The sequence below is a fragment of the Zonotrichia albicollis genome, chromosome 6 (genome assembly GCF_047830755.1).
Source record: "Zonotrichia albicollis isolate bZonAlb1 chromosome 6, bZonAlb1.hap1, whole genome shotgun sequence".
NCBI classification, from domain to species: domain Eukaryota; kingdom Metazoa; phylum Chordata; class Aves; order Passeriformes; family Passerellidae; genus Zonotrichia; species Zonotrichia albicollis.
In genome coordinates this window covers 47,364,788-47,388,552 of record NC_133824.1, presented here as the reverse complement: position 1 = coordinate 47,388,552, position 23,765 = coordinate 47,364,788, and the positions used below count along the sequence as shown (strand labels likewise).

Below are 23,765 nucleotides of genomic sequence, written 5' to 3'. Positions count from 1 at the left end.
CCTGTGAGGTATCTTTAGTAGGCTGTTGAAATGGACAGTGCATGTGAAGTTGGTGTTTCACCAAGGGTGGATTGCTTGAATGGGGGGTTAGATGGAGCCAAGTCCTTCTCTGCCATGCAAACACTTCCTACCCCTGTGACTGCAGGGTCATTGTAACCAAACTGGGAGCCATTGTGTATTGGATTTTCAATCCAATCCCAGTCTAGCAGCAGAGAGCAAAGCCATTGTTCAGGTGGTGGCTGCACTTTGCTCCCTAAACAAGTTTAGAGTGGGACAATCTGGGAAATGTTTGACATAGATTTCACTGGGATGTGCTGATTTTGGAGACTGGTGTCCTCCAGAAGTGTGTTCATGTCTACACTGCAGTGAGTTATCTCTCTATGCGGTCTGTCTCTCTGACCCTTGTAAATATTTACTCAGCACAAATAGTTGGAAACTGAGGTCCTGTACAGGGGAAGAGTGACTGCTACAAAGTTGAAGATTAAGTGGTAAAAATCCTAAGCCTGATGTTGGGGAAGAGGTGGCATTCATGGCTGTAACAGTGTTAGTGGGAGGCAAATGCCAATAGGAATGTTGTCTTTGGAAAAGGAAGAGCATATAAATATTGTTATTATTGTTTGCTGGCAGATGTTAATTGCTTTAAAGAACCTGTGCAGCTTATTCCTAAAGCAGTAAATAGAGTCAGGGAAAAGGGGCCTTGAGAGGTGCAGCCCAACCCCCCTGCTCAAGGCAGGGTCAGCTTGGAGGGTCAGGCTGGATTACTCAGGGCTTTGGCTTTGAGAGCAAACCCCTGAGGATGGAGCCTGCCCAGCCTGTCTGGGCAGGCTGCTCCAATGCTGGACTCTCCTGGTCACAGGAAGGCTTTTCCGTCCATGCTGTTGGGACCACTCCTGTTTTGATTTATGCCTGTCTCTCACTCCCACTACTCCCCACTATGAAAAACCTGGCTCTCCATAGAAAATCTCCTTACCTCACCCTATCTTCCCTATCTGGTTTTTGTGAAGAGGTTGTGTCAATCCACTGCAGTCCTCCAGCTTTCCCACCTCTTGTCTGCATGCACAACTCTGGTTCTTCTTTTTCCTTCATATCTGCCCGATTTCAGAAAGGTCCAGTCTCTGAGCTTTCTAAGTATATCTTTTGGTTATAAATTTGTTTATAAATTCTTAATTCAGATTTTGAAGTCTCCTGTGTTTGGGTATATTTCAGTGTTAGGTGCTTTTGGCTTGTTGCACTTGCACTGGCTGTTCACACAAGCTGTCTCTCTCAAGCCCCCAAGGGAAAAGAATCTTAGTTTTTAATTTTAGCTTCTTCAGCTACCTGCTGACAGAGTTTGATTTCCAGCTACCACCTCCTCCCTCCCTCCTGAGCCCTCTGTCTAAGCAAGAAAAACTGAGATCCAGAGTCAGTCTCTGGCAGCTCTTCCTTTGGCAACAGCTCTGCTGTCATTAAATGGGAACCAAGTAGATATTACTTACTTGGAGTAAGCAGTGGGAAGACAACCTGAGCCCTGTTCATTGCCACCTTAAATTTCAAGCTTGTGGTGGAATCAATGCTGTTTAACTGGGTGGATTCCAAAGCCATTTAATGTAGGTATAAGCAGGTAAAATATAAATATGTATCTCTTAATTACTTTTTAAATAGTTTTATCAGGCAATATTAATTTGTAGAAATAAGGGAAGTCACTAGAAATCCCATCTGAGCCATGAACCTGCAAGGTGGCCTTGGGCAAAATCATTGCTCTCTTGGTCCCTGTTTCCTCATCTATAAAAGCAGGTGATCAACTCCTGATAAAGTGCTTTTCACTGGGAAATGTTCTCAATACAACATAATTAACTCATAGAATTGATACCTGATTTTACTGCTTGGGCACTTCTGCCCTAGACAGGCACTGACCGTGTTGCCCTCTCCCCCTCAGGCACCATGTTCCGGAAGAAGAAGAAGAAACGCCCGGAGATCTCGGCCCCACAGAACTTTGAGCACCGTGTCCACACCTCATTTGACCCAAAGGAGGGCAAATTTGTGGGCCTGCCTCCTCAATGGCAGAATATTCTGGACACGCTGAGGCGCCCCAAGCCAGTGGTAGACCCTTCAAGAATCACAAGGATGCAGCTCCAGCCTATGAAGGTGAGGGAGGCAGAAAGTTCTTCCCTGTTCCTCAGGGAGTTGCCTCCGAGTTGAGGCTCTGCTTCTGGTGCCCATGAATGGGACTAAGGGTGGTATCTGTATGGAATTCAGTGCATAGCAGGCTTTGATAGCCCAAGGTGATAGTAACTTCATCAGGAGTAAGGACAGTAGGATCCTGACCTGTTGCTGTTGAAATAACCAGGCTGCCTGTTACGGTGATGGGGACCTGTGAAAGCTCCTGTGGTAGCTGACAGGAGCCAGGGTGCGTTCAGCTGTTGTACAGGGAAGCCAAGAGAAGAATTTGTGGAGAGACCTGTTTTAGAAGGCTTGTCATTCTTGTGGGTGAGCAAATTTGGCTGGTAATGAAGTTGCCAGGGAAGCCTAAGTGGGAGAGAGAGCAATGTAGCACTGCCTTGCTGTTCACAGACAGGTAAGGAACACAAGGACTAAACTAGGGTCTGGGCTAAAAGGGTTAATAAATCAGCATTTTAATGGAAAGTGGGATATAGTAATGGAACAGTGTCCTTCAGTAAGGAAAAAGAAATGATTCCTGTAGATGGGTGGGTTTAGATGGCTGCTGGTGCTGGCATCTGGAGACTGTGTAAGTGACAGCAGGAACATGCTGTGGGAAAAGGCAACTTCATGGTGACCTCTCAGGAAAGGAAATGAAAGATGGTGACAGAAATATTGTGCTTAAAATCTTGCTTGCTTGGCAGAAGTTTTTGTTCCCAGTTAAAAAAAAAAGGCAAAAAACCCTGCAGGAGCCTGAAAACTGGGAGGTGTGCTGTAAAACAGAGATGTTGCTACTTGGGTTTTAGGAGGGATATAAAAAAAGAGTTGACTATCTGATGAATATATTTAGCTTTTTGTGTACAGGTGCTTAAAGCATGGGGAATAAAGAGGACTATATTTGGTATAATGTAAGCTTTGGTACATAATCAAACCTACAAATGAAATGGCTCATCAGGATCTTGGAGCAGAATGCTGGTTTATAAAGGAAAAACTTGCTTAAGAAGAATAGGTGGGGAAAAAAAAGACAGGAGGTATTGCCTGGTGTCCTGAATGTGCTTTGAGGTTCAAAATATAGTAGAGGGATAGGAGCACAATCCAGAGGAGAGATAAAATGTGTAATAAGAGACCAACTTGGTTAGATCAGGAGCTCTGTAATGAGCTTAAACTGCGGGAGGATTGCTCAGAAGGGTGGAAACTAGGTCAAGTTATAAAGGGCAAAGAGAAAAGAATTTCATGTAGGAGCAAAACTGGAAGGGCAATGCACAAAAAAGAGATGTTATTCTCAAAGAACATAAAGGGCACTGAGGACACATCATGAGGGCAATGAGGAGGAGAAGAAGGATGAAGGAAAGAATTTGTTCACTGCGGGTTTTGGAAGAAAGTTAACAGATGATACCGAGAATTCCTAAGTGTTTAATGATTTTTCTCTGGTCTTCATTAAGTGTGATCAGTGGGCTGACAATTAGCATGAGGATGAAGGGATGAGAATGCAGACCAGAATAAGAAAAGAACAGGAACAGAAATGAGACTTAGCTAAGAAGTTGCATATTTTCAAGTCAGCTGGGCCTAATGAAATTCAAGGAATTGCAGATCAGTCAGAATAATTTCTATCCCCAGAAAGAGACTGGAACAAATAAGCAAGTAATCTATTTGCAACCGCTTCCAAAGAGATAGCAGGGTAATAGCTGGCAGCCAGTATGGATTTATCAAGAAAAGAATCACGTCAAGCAACCCAATTTTCATTAATCACAGGGTAGGGGGCTTTGGGTCAGGGAGAAGTGATAGCACTCCCCTGTATCTTGACTTCAGGAAGCCTCTGGGCACTGCACCGATGGCGTTTCCAGAGCAAGCCAAACTTCCTCAAGTATTAGGCCATGGATGCTCAAAAAATAGTGAGGCATCCCTGTTGAAACAGAAATGTATGTGAAGAGATTTCCTGGAGTTTGCCCTGAGCCTTATTCTGGTCAGGACTTTCATGTCTGACTTACTAAACCCGAGGATGGTAAAAGCTGAAAGGAGGTGCAAATCCTTTAGAGAACAAGGACAGAATACCCAACAGGCTTTAAAAAACTAAAGAATCATTTTAAACTAACACTGTTTTTCTCAGTAATTCCAAATGCAAGCACTCTCATGGACTGCATAACAAAGCTGACTGTTTCTGGTAAACTCCATTTGAATTAACTCTGGTTCGATTATACCAATCAATTTGATTTTTTTTTTTTCCAAGTGCTAGTTGGCCAAGCCCTTGTACATAGTCCTCAATTAAATTATCATAGTAGTTCCTGGGTTTGTGTGTAGCTTATAAAAAGGTGCTTTTCTTATTAGAATTTCTCAATTTTGGTCAGTAAGGCGTGAGCTATGTAACAGCACTCCATATACATTTGGCTCAAATTTGGATGTTTCCTCATTAATCTGATGCAATGCTTAAACATAGCAGCAAAGCAAGATTAACTCCCATCTTCCCTGTCTGCTGGGGCTAGGTCTGACTTCATGGGAGTGACCTGAGTCTAATTCTAGGGAGTTTTAGCTAGAAGGGGAGAAGAGCACTGCAGGGGATTTTCTGGAGAGGCCATAGCATGTTGTTGGAGCCTTCTTATTTTGAGAATACCCATGTCTTTCTGGAATCACTTTTGTCAATTTTGGACAAAAAGTTTGTGTCCCCAGCAGATTGTTCCGTGACAGCAGCTGGGCTGTGGAGGAAGGGGTGTGTGTGTGGTGAGAGAGTAGGAGTGAAGACCAGAATTTCCAGCTGCAGCTGCTGTGTGCGCCATGGAGTGAGTTGAGTTGTCCTTTCTTCACCCTGTTGAACAAAAATCTTCTGTTCTGCCTTTCGTTCTCAGACACTGAGCAAACCAGGTGCTCGTTTGTGCACTGTGGTGGTGTTCTGTTGAAATTACTGGAGCTACTGTGTTGCACCAGCTAAGTATTAGTCTCAGTGTAATTAATTCAGCATGTTTAGAAGATCCCTGGAGCTCAGTTAGCAAACAGAAGATTGCTTTCACTCCAGGGAAGGACTTTCCTCCAGCAGAGGTTCAGGAAAGTGTAGGAGTGATCCTGTGCTGCAAATTTCTGTGGAGAAATGAAACCTTTTGGTTCCCAGCACTAGAAAAGCTAAAGAAGCTTTTCAGTTCTAGAAAAAAACAAGGTAGAACACTACCTAATATACCAACAGCTTCAGGTTGTCCTACTGTACAGAGCTGGTGCCTGTTTGGATGGAAGCCTTGTTCTTCAGTGTTTGCTTACAGGGCAGTTGTGAGCTGCTGTGACCCTTTGTTCATCATTTTTAATTATAATAGCTTGGCAGAGTAGAGCAGGGAGGCAGAGTTGGAACAGCACAGTCTGCAGTGGTCAGGATTGGGATGTATTAGCTGAAATTGTAGAGAAGCAGACTGAGGGACGCTGATTACAACGCTATTGAGAGTGCTTCAGGGGAGAGATGAACCTTGTGTTGGCACAGCAAAGGTGAGTTTTGCAAATGGAGCTTGCAGCATGCTGGAGCTTCTGAGAACTAATATTTCAGGAGCTCGGTGAGAGCATTAGTGATGTATGTAGTGTCACACAGTTTCAGCACAAGAAAGCCAGGAGTGTTGAAATATCCCAGTTTTGCTCTAACTTAGTCTTTTAGAATGTGAGCACAACAGCAGAATTGACTGTTCTGGCTGACAGCACTGCTGCTCTGACAGCGGGATGTAACCCAAGGACTTTTATTTTCCCTCAGTAAAGGACATTGAAACAAAAGACAAAAATTGGTAATTTTTCCTGAATTCCTTGAGTTGTCTTTGGCTATATGTACAAAATCTAACCTTTGGTAAGACAAATTGAGCCTTGATTCTTACAACACTGACTTGTTTCTTACCTTGCCTGTGTTTCCCAGACCGTGGTGCGGGGCAGCACTGTGGAAGTGGAAGGCTACATCTCTGGGTTGCTCAATGACATCCAGAAGCTTTCTGCCATCAGCTCGAACACTCTGAGAGGCAGAAGCCCCACCAGCAGGAGGAGAGCCCAGTCCCTTGGGCTCCTGGGAGATGAGAGACCCCCAGACATGTACCTTCAGAGTCCTGAAGGAGACTGGGCAGACAAGTATGGGAACTACCTCAACTGCAATGGTGGGTCCAAGGTGGCCCGGAGGCAGACCATGTGGCCGGATTACAAGCCCCGCCTGGAAGGGCAATCTCATCCCAACGGCATGGTGACAAAAGCCCAGTCCCTGGGGCCCTCGGAGTTCCAGGGCGCCGATGGCAGCTGCGTGCAGCGCATCTCTGGGCTGCAGCACGTGCCCGCTGTGCCAGGGGACAGCGACACGGCCATGAGGAGCCCGGAGGAGGGCTGGCTTCAGCGCCAGCCCAGCGCCAGGCCCTCGGGGGAGGGCAGCCCCAACTCCAAATCGCGGGAGAACAGCCTCAAGAGGAGGCTCCTGCGCAGCGTGTTCCCCTCGTCCAGCACCTCAAACAAGCCGGGCCCTCCCCTGCAGATCAAGGTAGGAGTTATTCACTGGACTGCAGTGTTGACTTTACAGTTCCAGAGGTTACATATACAGCCAATTTAATTGCAAACATCGGGTAACCATCTGTTCTTGTTATGATTAATGTTGGAATTAAATAGTCCTGAGCAGAGGAAATGTGTGGTCCGCCTGAGCTCCACGAGATGCTGCAAGGCACAGCTCAGGATGGCAGCCAGATCTCCAGCAGAAGGTTTGGCGGAGCTGCAGGAGCGTGGGCTGGGAAGGACGAGGGGTCTTAGTCACTGCCTTCTGTGAGGTAAAGGCATAGCTGCAATGCCATTCTGCTGGCCCCAAAAAGCCTTTGCCATTTGGGAAATTGCCACGATTTGCATTAGCACAGTATTTTTCTGCCTGTGTAAACCAGAACTAACTTGGGGGAGTGTGTTGGTTATAGCTCTATCTGCCAGGCCACTACAGCAGCAGGGTTTGCAGCAGCACCCACGGTGCTGTCACACAGGAAGTCAGACTGTTGGATTTTGTAAAGGCTCATAGCTACAGCTCCCCCAGGAAAGCTGTCCTGAATGGATGACTCATTTCTTGTTAAACTGAAAATCTCTGGTTCCTGGTACTGGATAGGAAATGCAACCATTGCTTCTTTTCCATTCTGGGCTGACCCAGCATCTGTCTTCTGTGCATGGCTTCAAAGGTGATGCTGGGCCTGGCTGATTCCCAACAGCTCTGAACTGGGAGGATGATGACAGGAACCACTGTCCAAACCAGCCTGACTGTACTGAAGGGTGTTGCAGGGAGGAGATGTCTCCAGTCCAGTTTCTTGCAGTTTGTGTAAGGATCCAGGCTCAAGGCTTTGAGCACAGTGGCTTTTCTTTCCAAGGGAGAGGATTTTGAAAGAATGCGGTCCTTGTGTAACACAAAGTGCACTTATTGCTGTCTCAGTGACTCTGGGCTGATTTAAATTGCTTCGAGGCCTGTCCCCTGAGTACCTAGAACTGGCCACTTCTTTCTTCCCCAGAGTGTCTTTGCCATGCTCAGCACTTCCAGGAGCAGGACCAGAAGTTGCCAGCCCAGTGAATGTGCTTGGGATTGTGTGAGCTCCAGTGGTTGTCAGAGGAGAGGAACAGGGCAGACCTTTAGGACTAATCTATCTCCCACAGATCCAGTGAGGGATCTGTGCCATAGTTGTTTATCTAAGATGTTCTTACCAGCCTCTGATCATGAAAACCTGGGTCTCCTGCTCTGATGGAGCTGATGATGTGTAAGAAATGTGTAACTGCAGATTAAAGGAACAATAATATAACTGAATCATGGAATCCCAGACTGGTTTGGATTGGCAGAGACCTCAGTGTCCATTGGGTTCCACCCCCTACCATGGGCAGGGACACCTTCCACTAGACCAGGCTGCTCCAGCCTGGTCTTGAACACTTCCAGAGATGGAGCATCCACCACTTGGCTGGGTAGCTGGCTGGAGTGAAAAGGTGGTGCCTTGAAAAGCACCATGGTAAGTTTGAATGCACCTTCCTTATGAAGGGAAGGAGTGGTAGAACCAGTGACACCTCAAAATGTCCCAAGACAGAGAACAGGTACATGGGGACTGTCAGATTACAGGAGCAGGAAATAAGACTTATATGTGGTTAAGCAAACATGTGTGAGCTTGCATGCATGTTGTGTGCCCTTCTGCATGCTCTGGGTTATGTAAAACGTGGGTTTTTTTCTCTCTTCTGAGACAAAACAAGATTTGGGAAGTAAATTCTGTGTTGCTGTGAGCATGTCAGCACAGGACTGCAGGGGTGGAGCTGGTGTAGGGGAGGAAGGAGCTCCTGACAGGCAGTTGTGTTTGTGCTGTGCCCTGATGCTGCTCAGTCGTGTTTTCCAGGGCCTCTCTGTGTGTGAGGCTTATGCAGATTCTGCTCTTGACAAAAATCCTTGATTAAAACCCAAAGTGCATAGAATTAAATCCTACACAATTATTCCCTGTCTGAGACAGGGAAAATGAGTGCTCTTGTAAAAAATTCTCGATTGGCAGTTTTCAGTTCCCATGCCCATATTATTAACTTTATTAATAATCTCTCTGAATTGTGAGAAAGAAAAAGCTTTTTGCTTTGAAGTTTCTGTTTTGCCCTATAATATAAATGATGGGTTTGCTCTTTCTGAAGTTGCTTCTTTGACAGATCTACTATTATTTTGCATGTATTTATATACATATACTATGTATATTTTACATATACATATGTACGTATATAATGTATTTTGTACCTCACCTGCTAAATGTTGTTGATTTTAATTAATCAACATTTCCAGGGTGAGTATTAGCACGACAGTGTTTATCCTTCCTGGCATGGGAATGCATATCCTGAAGCCACATTCCCACAGGCTGTGATCTTACTACATCTCCTACACTAATTAGGGTTGGGCCTGCTTGTCATTTGAGTGGGAGGTCTCCAAAAACCTCGAGCATTGCTAATCCAAATGCACTGCAGGTCAGTTTTAAGCCAGCAAGGGGGCAGGTGGCTCTGTGTAGCAGGAGTCTTGTGTTGACTGCCTCCAGCTGTCCTGGTGCCTGGTGCTTTTCCCAAAGTGGAGAGCTAATTCCATGCTTGATCGACAGGAATGCTCTGCAGGTACCAGTGGAAAGTGCAGAGAGTGTTTTCAGTAGGCAGAGTGTAATTACCCAAAGGGAATTAGGCCAAAACTTCAAAGTGATTTACAGCCTTGGCATGAATCCCCTTTCCTTTTATACAAAGGAAGATCAGAGGCATGGAGGGATAAAGGATTTTCAAATTCTCTGCAGCACAGGTTGCCCCTGATTTTTGGTGGCAAGGTTGGAATGCTTTTTAGCAGCTGGGGTTTTTTTCTGTGGGTTTTGTGTCTTGGTGGTTTTCTTAAAGCATGTTCCCTTTAAACTGTCTCAGTTTGGAGGCCGCTAAAGCATAGCACCCATTCCCCAAGGGATTCTTGAAGATCTTGCATCTAAGGAGATCTTCATCCAAGCCATGTGTTGGACAGACCTGGAGACAAGAACCTGAAGCTCTTGACTCCAGTCTGCTCCCAGGTGTGCTAGGGCAGAGTGGGATGACACAGAGCTGATTCCTCACCTCTCTGCTTGTTAATCCAACCATCACTTTGTTTTTCCTCTTTGTTCTTCTTGAAGCCTAATGCTTTCTTCAAGCCCCAGCAGTGGGGTTCCCCGCACAGCCCTGCAGCCAAAGCCCAGTCTCTCCCCCCAGACCAACCTGCCTCCGAGTTCCCCAGGATGATCTCCGAAGCTGGGACCCCCCAGAAGTCCCCAACAGCAGAGAAGGCTGTGGCAGTGCCACCAGGCCGGCCCTCCCCAGCAGGGTCCCCCAGGAACAGGCAGACCCAGACCAGCTCCAGCAACCTCCACCTGCCCCAGGACTCTGCTGGGAAGGGGCAGCCAGCCAGTGAGGACCCTGTGGTTGTGACTCACGAGCAGTTCAAAGCTGCCCTCAGGATGGTTGTGGACCAAGGAGATCCCAGGGCACTGCTGGAAAACTACATCAAGATTGGGGAGGGCTCCACAGGAATCGTGTGCATCGCTCGGGAGAAGCACTCGGGGCGCCAGGTGGCCGTGAAAATGATGGACCTGAGGAAGCAGCAGCGCCGGGAGCTCCTCTTCAATGAGGTGAGAGTGCTGGAGACAGCGGGACTCTGCTGTCCTCACTGGAGCCATCAGTGTGGCAACAGCAAGGGAAGAGCAGGATCATCTTCCTTTTACTGGTGTTATGCTCATACCAAGACCAGCTATTGCTGGGGGGATGGAGGCTCTGTGCTGCGGTTGCAGGGCTGTGTGTGCTCGCTTGGTTGGATAGGATGAAGTGTGGTGAGTGATTTTGTGGTGGTCACTTGTCCACTGTGGTTTTACAGGTGGTGATAATGAGGGACTATCAACATGTCAACGTCGTGGAGATGTACAAGAGCTACCTCGTGGGAGAAGAGCTCTGGGTGCTGATGGAGTTCCTGCAGGGAGGAGCCCTCACAGACATCGTGTCTCAGATCAGGTATAAAGCAAAATCCCAGACATCAACATGGGAGAGCAAGGACAGCAGAGTGGGGATTTCTGGGACAAATTGGTTCCCTTAGAGATCTTGTGTTTGCAGTGCCCTGAAACTACTACAGTTTATAACTGTTACCAATTTTGAGTATGTGATAATACTTCTGATGTAGAAGGGACTAATTTAAAGTACTGATCCCTTTAGATACCCACTAGTCATCTCCTTGATGACCTTCCCTGTAAAACACAGTACTTATATAAGTGTTTACTGTATCTGTTGAATCCCGGCCAGGACCTTCATTGAATAAGTATTAAAGAAATAGTTTTCAGTGGTGCAACCTTAGCCTCAAATTCAACCTCACTAACTTCTCTGGAGAAGTGCAGCAAAGCCTTGAGATCTGGACTCCTTCCCAAATTTCATTGCCTAAAGATAGCAACTACTGGACACTCTCCTAAATTTGTTTCCTTGTCTATGTTGCTTCATATTCAGTAGAACCCAAGGCATTTCTGTAGGGCAAATAAGTTGTTCTCAGACGGCCTCTGGTCCCTCTCAGAAGGTGTTCTGATGATGCAGTTATGGTGATTGTGTCTTCCCCACGACTCTGGAGCACCCTCCTCCTGCTTCAGAGCAGTCCTGCAAGGCTGGAAACTGGGACAGGGAATGCCAGTGGAGAGAAGACCAAGAAGGTCTGTAGGATGAGAGTTTCTTTTTGGAAGATTCTGGATCTTAACTGGATTACAGTTAGGCAGTATTGATAGCACGAATTGTATTCAGTTTTTAAAAGACCATAGTATACCTTTAGTTCACATATGTGCTTGGCCTAGGTCCTGTGGTGGGTTTAAGGCGTGTATCTTACTCTGCTTGATGGATTTAAGGCATGTATCTTGCTCTGTTGGGTTCTGAGTTTTGGAAGTATAATTTTGAGAGGCATCAAGAGCCACATTGTCCTCGGTAGCTTCCACAACCCCACTTGGAAGGAGTGCCCTGGAGACACTTACCGTTTCAGGCCCTTCCAGAATTGAGTTCAGAGGCATCTCAGGGTTTGCAAGCCAACATTTAATTCTGAGGAGTGCTCAGTTACAGCTTACAGGGCCAATGAAACTCCTGTAGCTCTTGGCTAGTACTGGATTGCAGATAAAAAGTGATGAGGTTTATGAAGGGTCTGTGTATTTATATCCACCAGTGAGACCTCAGCCCAGATTTGTTTAAAGAAGCTTCCTTTAAACCTGTTAGAGATTGCTTTTTTTTTTAACCTCATGATGGAAGAAGGATCTGTTATAACCATAACATTTATCAGAAGTAAGCTGCAAACCTTTATCAGTTTTTCCCAGGAAGGAAAATGCCATCATTGCAGTCATTAAACTTTTGCTGAGGGGGGTAAGTGATTTACATCTCCAGGAGTGAGGTAATCCTCCAGTAATCTGTTTTACACTATGCAGTCACTTGACTGAAACCAAATTGCATACGTGACAGGGTGAAAGTGCACCTCCTGTGATCTTTGGGAACCCCAGGGCTTTCAGGTGGATCAGCTCAGGCACTATGAAAGGAAAAGCACTGTTCCTAAAGGCATTGGTTGGTGTGCTGGGAAGTGCCACAGGTAGCCTTTGTCCCTTTCCCTTTTCAGATTAAATTTTAAAGACAGAAGTAGCCCCCTGATATCCCTCAGATTTAGTTGCCATCAGTGTGGCACTGTGCAGGTACAACCTTGTAGCTGTCCTGGTTTGGAAGAGTAAGGTATGGGATGCCAGACAAGCAGCACAAGTGTAGATTTCTCAGCTGATGGTATAGGAATTGTTATGGGTTTAGAAGGTACTGTTCACTGCACAGTTCTGCCTTCTGAGTGCTCTCTTCTCCTTAGGCTCACTTGCAGATCCGAATTTGAGGAGGTTTCATTTCTGTCCTCAACCAGGGGTTGTTCAGAACAACTGCTAGAGATAGGCTGAGAATCCACAGTACTCAAATTGGTACTTCATCTATTCTTTGAAATCATTTGCTTCTAGCATTGCTCAGTGTAAACATGCAGAGCTGTCACTGTCCCCAGGTACAGGAGAGAATTTTCATTTCTACCATTTTCACTTGGTTGTGAAGGTTTCTGTATTGCTGTTCTAGCAACAGCTTCTAAAGAGGGGCTTCTTGGGGCTCATTTCCGTGTGCTAACAGTGGTAGAAATCAGTAGTGCCTTCCCTGCTTGTAGCCTGTGCTATCTTTAGCTATGTGTGAGTGTACCCCAGGTGTCTGCAAACACCTAAAGGCTCCTAAAGGATCCCTATATTCACTGTCGAATTATGCATTTGGATGTTTTGTGGATACAGTTGCACAATAAGCCTTGTGAATAATGTCTTTACTGTGTTTGCTTAAAAAAAGCTGTCTCACCAGTTACTGCAGCACCTTGGCATCAAGCAGCACTGCTGCCTGTCAGAACTGCTTGAAACAGCATCTTGCAGGATGAATTTAGGTACAGAGCTCGAAGTGCAATTTCTCGATATTATACCTATGAAAACTTTAAAGTTGTCAAGCCTCAAGTAAAAAATGTTTTCCTCAGTGTAACAGACGTGGAAGAATGGTGATGGTGAGATGGTGATTGTCACAGGGAACCAAAGTATCTGTGTTTCAACCCCTGTGCCCCTGTGAGGAGCGCTGTGCTCTGCACAGTTTAAGTGCCCTGTCTGTAATTGCAGGCTGAACGAGGAGCAGATTGCCACAGTGTGTGAGTCGGTGCTGCAGGCCCTGACCTATCTCCACTCTCAGGGGGTCATTCACCGAGACATCAAGAGCGACTCCATCCTTCTGACGTTGGATGGCAGGGTGTGTTTCCTCAGACAAATTGTTTCCTGTCTTGTGCTGCTGCAGCTTCTGTCTCTTACTTCCTTTCTGCTCCCAATCCCTTGTTTTCCCCTTGTCCTTTTACTCTTTTTGTCTGTAGCATTTCCCTCTGTGTTGTTTAAGGCTTATTTTTAAGGTTGGTTGCTTTTCTCTTTGTACAGGTCAAACTCTCTGATTTTGGCTTCTGTGCTCAGATCAGTAAAGATGTACCTAAAAGAAAATCCCTGGTGGGTACTCCTTATTGGATGGCTCCAGAAGTCATTGCAAGGATACCATACACCACCGAGGTAAGGGACCACCTCCCTAATAGCAGGAGAGCAAGTAACAGTCTGAAGTGTCACAAAATAGCTATTGGCTTTTCTAGGAAGTCTCTAGATTCTATTTAGAAAATAAACCCAACTATGACTACTGCTTTGATGGTGTTAACATCAATATTTCCTAAATCAGTAGAAAACCAGATTGTTCTGCTTCTAGGAACAAGGCATCAACTATTTGTATTTTTACACCTAAAGCTTGGCCTGGACTTGTGTCTGCTGTGGACCGATGTGAGGAGCAGCCTGTGACATTATAGGGATCAGTAAATCAGTTCCATAAAGGTGATGGAGGGGGGGACATGTGGGCTCTGAGAGGCTCACCTCAGGAAAGCAGACATGGGAGCTCTGGAGTTCTGGGCAGGTGGCAGCAGACTGACTAGTTTTGTTTACCATCCAGCCAGGTACAGGCAGTTACTTGCACACCTTTACATGTTGCAACACCAGCACGGCTCAGTCCTGGGTGCAAAATTGACTTTGTTAAACTTCTGTAAGGAGCCCAAAAGCATTAAGGGCATCAGTGTTGGACTCTCAGTGCCATTTGTCATGAGTGGGGTGTTGTGGTCTTTGTGAAAGCAGCTAAACAAAGACCTGCTCCTCTGGAGTGTGTGTATTGCTATGACATTGTCTCCCACAGGTGGATATCTGGTCCCTGGGGATCATGGTCATAGAGATGGTAGATGGAGAACCCCCCTACTTCAGTGATTCTCCAGTCCAGGCAATGAAGAGACTCCGGGACAGCCCTCCTCCCAAACTGAAAAACTTCCACAGGGTGAGCATACTGCCAAGCACTTGTAAGCCTGATGGTTATCATGGGCAAATATCTATATCAGCTGTTCCCAGTACAGCTGGCTGTGGAAATGGACTTGCTAGGACATGTTTCTTGGGGAACAGCTTTGGCCTCAGGGTCTTAGTGGCTGCAAGCTGCTGCTGACAGCTGGTGGCTGCTTTAGGAAACAGCCCTGGCAGTGTGAGGGCACCTGGGCATAAATGGAGAGTGCAGGTCAGAGCTGCTTCAGGTGCACCCAGCAGTTCCCAGCTTACTGATGTTGATTGAGTAGCTTATCTTCCAGGGAAGGGAACAGGAGGATTCCTGCTCATGAGAGTTTTCAGCTTCATGGCCTTCAGGACTACAAAGGATGCATTATGGTCAGAGCAGGTGAGCTCAGGACAGATGCAAACTCACAGAGACACTGCAGCAGCTCAGAAGGTGAACTTGGCTCCGTGGTTTGTTAGGAAAAAGTAGCAGTGACATAGGAAGTAGTGCTCACCTTTCAGTGCCCGCTTAAAGAAGTCTTCCTTTCATTCCATGCCCAGCCTCAGAGATCAAACAGCTTCTGCAGCATCCTGAGCTACCCAGCCTTTCCAATTAATCAGAGCATCTGCAGCTGCTAAAACTGAATTATTTAAGAGAGGAGACTGCTGAACTAACAGCACACATTCCAACATCAACAGCTGTTCTTTCCTTTTTGCCTTAGCAACACTAATTAAAATTTCACGGTCACATTCTGGACCTGGTGCTTGCTCTCCTTGGGCAGTGTAAAACCATCCTGGTCTGGGTCACACCTTGCTTGGTGACATGGCCATGCCACAGGCTGTGACAACCAGAGCTGGTTACGGTCTTGCTCTGCTCCACTTTGTACTGGGAAGCAGACTGGCTTCCAGCAGGCCGATTTACAGGCTGGTGGGCATCCTCCCCAGTGTCCTGCTGGAGTGAAGCTCCAGCTGTGGATCCAGCCTTCCATTCTGGTGCCCATTCATGGCTCACTGTGGTCGGTGACTGCAGTTCTGGGGGCAGCAGGTTAAAGGGATGTGACCTAGGATAATCCCTGCTGCATTGCTAAAGCATGGGCAGATTTATAGACAGGGATACAGGCTGGATCCTGACACTTGTCCTGAGCTGTGTGGTGTCTTCTCCAGCAATCCTAAGTGAAGTCATCCAAAGCACTCCTGAGATGAGCAGTATCTCAGAGTGAACAGTATTTCAGGACCTACTGAGGGAACCAGAGCTGGGAAAATGCCCCCAGTCTAAACTGGGTGTAATTATCAGCATTACAATAAATAAATATATGCCAAGATAATTTTTTAATTCCATTTTAATAATGCAGAGCATTAAGCCAGTCAGAGATGTGCAGGGTCATGAAGTGATGCTTGGGGCTACCTACTACGAGGCTTTTACACCCCTTCCAAAGGACAAACCTGTGAGGTCATTCAGCTTTTTGGTACTGGTGCTGCAGCTTCTTCATCTTCTTGTACCACTAGCACGAGGGTTTTTCAGGCTCTCGGAACCTAGGGGAGAACTGTCGCTATAGGATACGAAAGAACACAAGCACACACTGCTGTTCTCAAGGTGAAGGTAAAAGGGAAGTTTATTTTCTGACTCTAACATTTATAGTTTTCCAAACGTGACAGTGGATTGGAGGGTGACAGTGCCACCTCTCCAATGACACTGGACAAACTAACAGTCTGTCAACTTTCTCCTCTTCTATAAAGGAATGTAAAACAATGAACTATCTACAGGAAGTGTGTGAGAAAGTTCGATACAAAAATGTCAACACTAGAAGGCTTAGAAAATATTAAGAAATCAGGGTGACAGAGAACTCTATTTAACTGCCTTTCCATAATCTGTGACCAGTAAAAGAATGGGTTGATGCCCCCTTCCCACTCAAGTGCTTTGCCCAGGTAGCAGGAGTCCTGCAGAGTTTTTGAGCTGAGATCCAGGAAAGTTTAAGTAACAAAATGGGAAGCAGAAGTAATTCAAATGGAAGGATGTGGCAGGTAGTCTTAGTTAATTGACTGTATCCCATTGAAAAGAAAACAGCCTAAGTGTTGTGCCTAGCAGTGACAGAAAGTTATGTCCATAGCATAAAAAGCATGTGACCCATGTCACATTGCTGGAAAAACAGGGATACAGACTGGGAATGTGCAGGATCCTTTTAACCACACCCACCTTGGCAGCCTGGTGTTGCACGAGCTGTGCCTGGGCCCTTTGCAGGGTTGACTTGGTTGGTTGCTTTTTCACAGACCTCCCCAGTTCTGAGAGACTTCTTGGAGAGGATGTTGACACGAGATCCATTGGAAAGAGCAACAGCACAAGAACTTCTGGATCATCCGTTTTTGCTCCAGACAGGACTTCCAGAGTGCTTGGTGCCCCTTATCCAACAGTACAGGAAGCGCACCTCCACCTGCTGACTTTATATGAGGGGAAACTCTAGGGAAAAGGAATGTTTATAAAAGAAATATATAGAAAAAATCAAAGAGCCCAGGCAGTCTCAACCTGTGAATGGTGCTTGGAACTTGCCAGTGATTGTTTTGGAGGACAAATGTGAATCCTGTCCATGCATCCTCAGCCTCCTGTGGCTTCTCCTTTGCTGAAGACAATCAATACAGACTGGATCTGAGTGAGACCAAGTCTGTCTCAAGGATAAAGCGGGTATTCCATGGCTTGCAGGTCACTGCTGCCGAAGGATGGCATTCGAAAGTGGAGTCTGAAGTTGTGTTTCTGAATGTCTGTGGGTTTCTGCACACCCAGGCTGCTGACTACTGAGCTGGAACGATATTCCCCACTTAGAAATGTGATCTTTGTTTCCTTCATTGTGCACTGGAGCCATGAGCTGACTCACTTTGGGGCACAGACCCCTTTAAACTGTCAATGCACAAAGACCTTTTTTTTTTCCTCTGAGACCTTTTCACAGATTATTTTAATTTCCCTTGGTTAAATATGGACCTAGAAACCTGCACACACTTCCTTAGGGATCAGATGTGATATGTATATATTTGTTTCTAAGTGGCTCTCTTGCATCAACATGCTTCTCTTTTGCTGCAGAATGTGTATGGTTTAGTGGTCAATCTTGAATCCATTTCATGATTTTAAACTTTTGGAGGGGGAAACCCTTGGATACAGTCCTCAAAGTGGACTCTATGAAGACCAGGTGCTCTTACCACCAGGATCTTATGGTTAAAAATTCACCATTTGCAACACCTTGTGTGCTGGTTGGAATGTGAACAGCATGCTCCTGTGGCTTGCCTTCCCAGTCCTTTCTCTCTGGAGAGGCTGAGAAGTGCTGCCCTGGTGCAGTTATTGGGTAGCATTTTGGGGATGCTGTAGGAGACCAAATGGAAATATTTGAGCTATCCTGCATATCCCAGGATTGATTTTTGTGTTTGTGTGCTGCTGTCTGGCTATTGGTCTGCCCTTCCCTGTCAGCCCTTTAATCTGGAAGGTTTCTGGTTGTCTAAACAGCTCTTTTCAGCTATTTCGATGTAGTTTTAGGTATTTTGTATGCTGCACTCTCTGATCAGTGAGATCCTCAAGGTAATTGGACTCTAGGTCGGGATTAACATTGTACAGTGATGGTGTGTGTTGTTGTGAGGTCTCAAGAATATATTTGTAGATGTGGAGCTGGGATCTTGCTTTGAAACTCCAGATACCAAGATTTTGGACTTTTAGGTATTCTCAGGACAGTCCTGCTGTCTCAGAAACAGACCTCAGAACTGCATTTTCTTCAGAAGATGTTCATAACCTCTGTCCTCTGCTATTTGCTCCAGCTACAGATCCTGCTTCAAAATTGAAGCCATGGTTGATTACTTGAAGTAATTTGGGATGGAATTCATCTGCACTGCTGCCAGCCAGCAGAGGGTGGGCACCCAGTCTGCAGAATGTGTAGGTTGGCTCTGTAGCCCATGGGGAGAGGAACACCCCTGGGCCAACAGCTCTAGAGTTGACATCTGCTGAAGGACAAAATCACTCTCTCTCTCACCCATGGCAGGTAGAGAGGTCGTAGGGGGTTTCTGTAAACTGGATGTCTAAGTTTGGGCCGATGGAGTTGGTTGAAATTAATTCATTAAGCTCCTCCTTAGCTGCACTGGAAAATTTTTGATGTAAAATGTTTCTGTATTCCAGATATATTACTTTTTTTTTAATGCAAAAAAAGCAGGGCTTGGAAAAGATTTGTAATTTGAAACAAACAGTCCTGCCTGTCTTTAGTTGTGAATCCTTTGCACTTGTGTTTTAAATTAAAGTAGTTCTTGATTTATTCATAAACCTGTTAAAGTGTTGAGATGCTTAAAAATATGTCTGTAGTTCAGAGATGCGAGTGTGAACCTTGGAGTCTGCTCTAACTTCCCCGTTCTGTGGCTATATGGCTTCTAAAACAAGAGGAGACTGGGGCAGGAGCCTGGATCCTGAGCCCTGAAACAAAGGCTTCTGGGAGAGAGGGATGACAGGTTTAGCATTTAACACCATTTTATACTTTAGTCCAAATCCAACTAAACACAGTGAGGGAAGGTCCTGGAAAAATTGCCTTCAAGTATCTTATAAAATTTTAAAATCTCATTACCATATTTCTGAGGAATGCAGAAAGGAGCGGTCTTCCTGTGCAGTGTAGAATTAAATTCCTGCTTCTTATGTTTCTCTCTTTGCAGTTCATGCACGGCCCAGCACCAATTAACTGCTCCATTACTTAGATGAGTGTGGAATCAAACATAAATCCTAAGATAAATCTAGATTAGCTGAGAGATTGAAGCTCCGTCCCCAGGGCCGACAGATCCTTCCCCAGGAACCAGGCAGCCAGGCAGGAGAATGAGGATGCAGAGCAGGTTTGGAATTTGAATTGCAGTAGTGTTCAGGTCGGGATTTCATGTATGCTGGGTGACATCTGACTGTACAGCAAGGTGCAGCCTCTTCTCTGACGAGCCCAGAGCCTACTCAGTGGGTAATTATGCTCAGAGATGCTGTTTTCTCTGAGTATCTTTCCTTTTCTACAAGGGTGCACTTGTGTCTCAGGGTTTGCTGCTGTTCTATGTCATGTTTCCCCTGAATCCTTCCCTTTTATTTTCCTTCCTGTCAGCTTTGCTGGTATAGAGCCTTTTTCCTTGCTGGCATAGCTCTGGCAATCAGCATCCAGGAGGCCTTTGAAGATGGCACATGGTATTTATATGAACAATTTGCTGAATCAAACAGGGAGTCTGTCAGTGCTGTCACATCCCAATTGCACTGCTTTATCTATAATGGTTCCTGTCTCCCTCCAACAGGCCTCTGATGTTGGATGCAGCAGCTTATTATCCCATTTCTTTTGGACCCAAACAAATCTTTGTGTAGAGGCCCATGTTTTTTAACCAGTGGCAACAGAAGGACCCTGGTTCAAATGAGGTTCCTGAATTTGACATTGTTCAGTTTGGTTTGAGACAAGTGCCACCCTTCCCCTGCAGACTGGGGAGAGCTGCTGGCTATGCCCTGAGCAAGTTATAAATGGGATAACAAGTAATAATCTAGATAATCTCAGGGAATCTTGACATGTGAGATACATGTGGGGCATGAGAGTATCTCTAAAATGGAATAGATACTGTGCAGCAGCTCCTTCTCTGAGTGCCTTAGGCACATCAGCAGTACCTTTGCTATGGAGGTAAGAAGGACTGGGGTCATTTAGGTACAGTGTCTCCTGTTTGTGTCCCTTGCTGGGGTTGGAGTCCTCCTTGGCTTTAGACATCCCCATTATCTAATTTTTAATTATCTAGTACAAAGGTTGGGCCTCACTTAAATATTTTGGGCGCAGGATGAGATCTAAAATATGCCATTTAAAAGATGAAAATTTGGAAAGGATCAGAGATTGTACCTGAATCTGCTGCTGTTCGGTGTGTGACTGGATGTTATTGTATCAATTGCCATTGAACTGGAGTTGTGTGTAATGACAGGCCTGATGAGAGGCCTGTCTCAGCAAAATACCACATTGCCCTGTGCCCGGCAGGTAAGTGAAAGCATGGGCAGGGCTGCACAGGAAGGAATCCTCAAGGATGTCTGAATCCCGTGGGAAGAAACAGTGCTGGAAAATCAGATGGCCTCTCCCCTCTGGAGTCTGTGAGTAACCAACCATGATGTGACTGAATTGTGCTGCTGGGAGGGATGGTCGGGTTCAAGATGTGCTCGGGAACCCTTGCAGTAACATTTGGTTTAGTGCCTTTATTTATTATGCTTTATTATTTATTTATTTGTCCATTTCCCATCTTGCAGAACTTTCCCCCATTTTGTGCAGACAGGCAGGGAGGTGTTGGAGGCACCATGGGGAGAAAGGGGGTGATGCAGAGTGTGGTCTGTGCTTCATGGGAGCCCTGGCTTTGCTTTTAGTGATGCTTCTGTGTGCATGCTGAAAAGTACAATTAGGTGTTATTTAGCACTGAGGTGAAATCTGTGTAAAAGATTACAGCTGTTTTTAATGAAATTTGGCATTAATCCCCTGTGCCAGTGTTGGGTTCCATAACAGAAGGGTTGCAGTGCAGAAACTGTGCTGGGGTTGTGTGAGGGCACAAGTTGTTGTGGTGGATTTCCTTGCTCAGGTTTCAAACATCAGGGGACATTAATGCCATGAATTCTCTCTGCTGAAGTTCCCTGTGTCATAGTCCAGCTGAGCTCTGGTCAATTTTGAAATGCGCATGCCTCAAGGAACCCCCTGCAGAGCATTTTGCCCCAGTGCTGTGTCAGGCCTTGCTTTGGCCTCTGGGTTTGTGCTGTTCAGAGCTGTGGGGACACTGATGCTCTGCATGGGGAAGGGACAGAGGAGCTCAGCTTGAGGAGGGCAGAGCAATGGGTTCTGCTGGCTCTCAGATGGCTCCTGGGGGAGCACTCAAGGCAAGGCAGGAGTTAGAGGTCTCCAGGCTGGAAAGTGAAGCTGTTTGGGAATTGTGGCAGGATGGAGGGAAGGAGACTGCAGTGGTGCTGTCCAGTGTCACAGCTTGTGCTGGTGCTGTTGGTAGGAGCAGGGTGTGAGAGTGAACCTGGCCAGCCTGACTTGGAGTGTTTGTCCTGTCACATGCTGTGTGAAGGGACAGAGCATGTCCTGCCTGCCACTGTCCCTGTGCAACAGAATCTTTAGGGTGTGGCCCTGGAGGAAGGAAAACCTGCAAGCCCCGGCCCTGCTGTTGTGTTCTGGCTTTCCCTGCGTCTCTCTCTGACCCAGGTTTATTCTGCAGGATTCATTTCCAGAGATGCTTTGAGGGAAAAAAAACCAGCCCTGAAACTTTGGCAGTGTGTGGAAAAGGGGCCACTCTGTGCCCATGTTCTAGTCTGACATTGGTGTCTGGGTTCCCCCCAGGGAGAGATGGGACAAATTTTCCTTTAAAATAACTTCTAAAAAGCTCCTCTGGAGGGGTTTGAGTGGCCAAAGCTGGTGACGCACTGGTGTAGGATGCAGGGCTCAGTGCCCCTGTGCTCTGCTTTAGAACTGCCAGTGCTGCCTCTCTGGATTGAAGGTAAAACCTCCAACTGCTCCCTGGCTGCAGTTGGACCTTGCTGGGATCTTTGCTCTCTGATGAGGAAGGGCCTCAAACACCACAGAGACAGGTGGACAGACAGCGACACAGGGACATGGACACACAGACTCACTGACAGATACGTGCACACAGACACACGTGGAGCAGAGAGACACCGCCACATGGACACAGCCACACAGGCCCAGACACTGTGACATTGACATGAATAGACAGATGTGAGACACAGGGACACGGACAGACACACAGAAGACAGACGCAAAGATTGACACACATACCTGGCTACAGAGACACAGACATGCAGACACACCCACATGCTGACAGACATGGACACAGAGATGCATGGATACAAAGACAGACACAAACACACACTCAGGCACAGAGAATACACAGGGACACAGCTGGATAGATGGACGCAGACAGACATGTGGACACACACACAGTCCCACCCTGAGACATGGATCACACACACACATGTGGATATACAGACACAAATGGACAGACACCAGACACACAAATGGACACATGCAGATGTACATGTACATACCTAGACACAGAGACACACACATGAACACAGGCACATGGATACAGCTACACAGACACCTGGACACACACATGGAGATGGACACACACACACTAACTGCAGCTAAGTAACAAGTGACCCCGCTGTTTAAGAACTGCTATGTTTTATTTTTTTTTAGAAAATAAATAGCTCAGAAATGTACAATCCATAATTCCAGTACTCTGATGACACCACAGGGGAGAGGTGGACTCTTGTTGGGTGTTCAGACTAGGCTTGGAACATGCTGTCTCATACCTGCTTGACCTGGGGTTTGGTTGTTTTCTAGCAGCATTTGTAATTGTTTATTAATGCAGCTTCAGATGTAACTGTTCTCCTGTAGGACACACAGCATGGTGTGCTTTGCTGTGACTGAGCCCATTTCCCACCCTTATCCCCACCTGTGGTGTCTCTTTGTATCAGTGTTTAGGTTTGTTTATTGCTGTTTCATTGAACCGTGTGGAAGGTGTCAGGAGGAGCTGGACTGATGTGAAGAGATGCATGTGAGGAATGATGAGGGAACTGACTCTAAAAACTGTTCTGAATGCAGAGTAAATATTCCTGTAGCTGCTGCTGTGATGCCAACAGGGAGTGTTGGTCTGCAGGCACGGGCCCTTTCCCACTGCTGAAATACCTCAGAGCTCAGGCTGGGGAAGCCAGAAGGTGCAGTACTCTGAAGGGTGAGCTCTCCAGACTGCTTCCAGATATCTGGAATAATGTGGTACATTCCTGAAGGACTTCAGGAGCTCCCCAGAATGGAAAGGGATGGTAGTAGTTTGTGAAGCTGGTTGTCACTTCACCATATAACTTCTTGCAGTGAGCAGTAAGGAAGGGCCTCATCTCAGAATATGCTCTCTTCTATCTCCACATCCACTGCAGCTCCTGAGGGCTCAGTCATTGCCAGTGTAAGCCTGGACACCTCTGCCACTGGGATATTTGCTTCCAGTTGATCTGCAGAGCCTTGTTCTCCCTCAGGAATGCTCTGACCTGCTTCCTTCCCAGTCTGTGGCTCTCCAGGAAAGCTGGCTTTGGTGTAGTTCTTCACCATCTCCTGAACCTCCATGTTCAGAGCTCTCAACTTCTCCTCATATTCCACCCGTACCTGCTGCTGGAGCTGCAAATGGAGAATCAGGTCATTCCCACACACTGGAGTCAAGCAGAGAGAGCAGGAGCTCTGGGATGAGCTGTTGGTCCTTCTGGGGTCT

At 46.4% G+C, this 23,765-nt stretch overlaps 2 protein-coding genes across 5 annotated transcripts in view; one reads left to right on the top strand and one right to left on the bottom strand.

Annotated features, from left to right (window-relative positions):
- Positions 1-18,783, top strand: part of PAK6 (p21 (RAC1) activated kinase 6) — a 38,526-nt gene extending 19,743 nt beyond the window's left edge. For all 3 annotated transcript variants that reach the window (XM_026797865.2, XM_005494819.3, XM_026797864.2), the window contains 8 exons: positions 1,916-2,124; positions 6,011-6,613; positions 9,744-10,235; positions 10,478-10,611; positions 13,284-13,410; positions 13,590-13,715; positions 14,377-14,511; positions 16,764-18,783. In XM_026797865.2, coding sequence (XP_026653666.1) covers positions 1,921-2,124; positions 6,011-6,613; positions 9,744-10,235; positions 10,478-10,611; positions 13,284-13,410; positions 13,590-13,715; positions 14,377-14,511; positions 16,764-16,931 — 1,989 coding nt within the window. In that variant the 5' untranslated portion in view covers positions 1,916-1,920 and the 3' untranslated portion in view covers positions 16,932-18,783. The remainder of the gene's footprint in view (positions 1-1,915; positions 2,125-6,010; positions 6,614-9,743; positions 10,236-10,477; positions 10,612-13,283; positions 13,411-13,589; positions 13,716-14,376; positions 14,512-16,763) is intronic.
- PLCB2 (phospholipase C beta 2) overlaps positions 17,358-23,765 on the bottom strand; it is a 40,348-nt gene continuing 33,940 nt past the window's right edge. Inside the window, exon 31 of one of the 2 annotated variants that reach the window (XM_074543510.1) lies at positions 17,358-20,881. In XM_074543510.1, the coding sequence (XP_074399611.1) occupies positions 20,723-20,881 (159 nt within the window). In that variant the 3' untranslated portion in view covers positions 17,358-20,722. The other variant, XM_014272598.3, reaches the window with a different exon arrangement.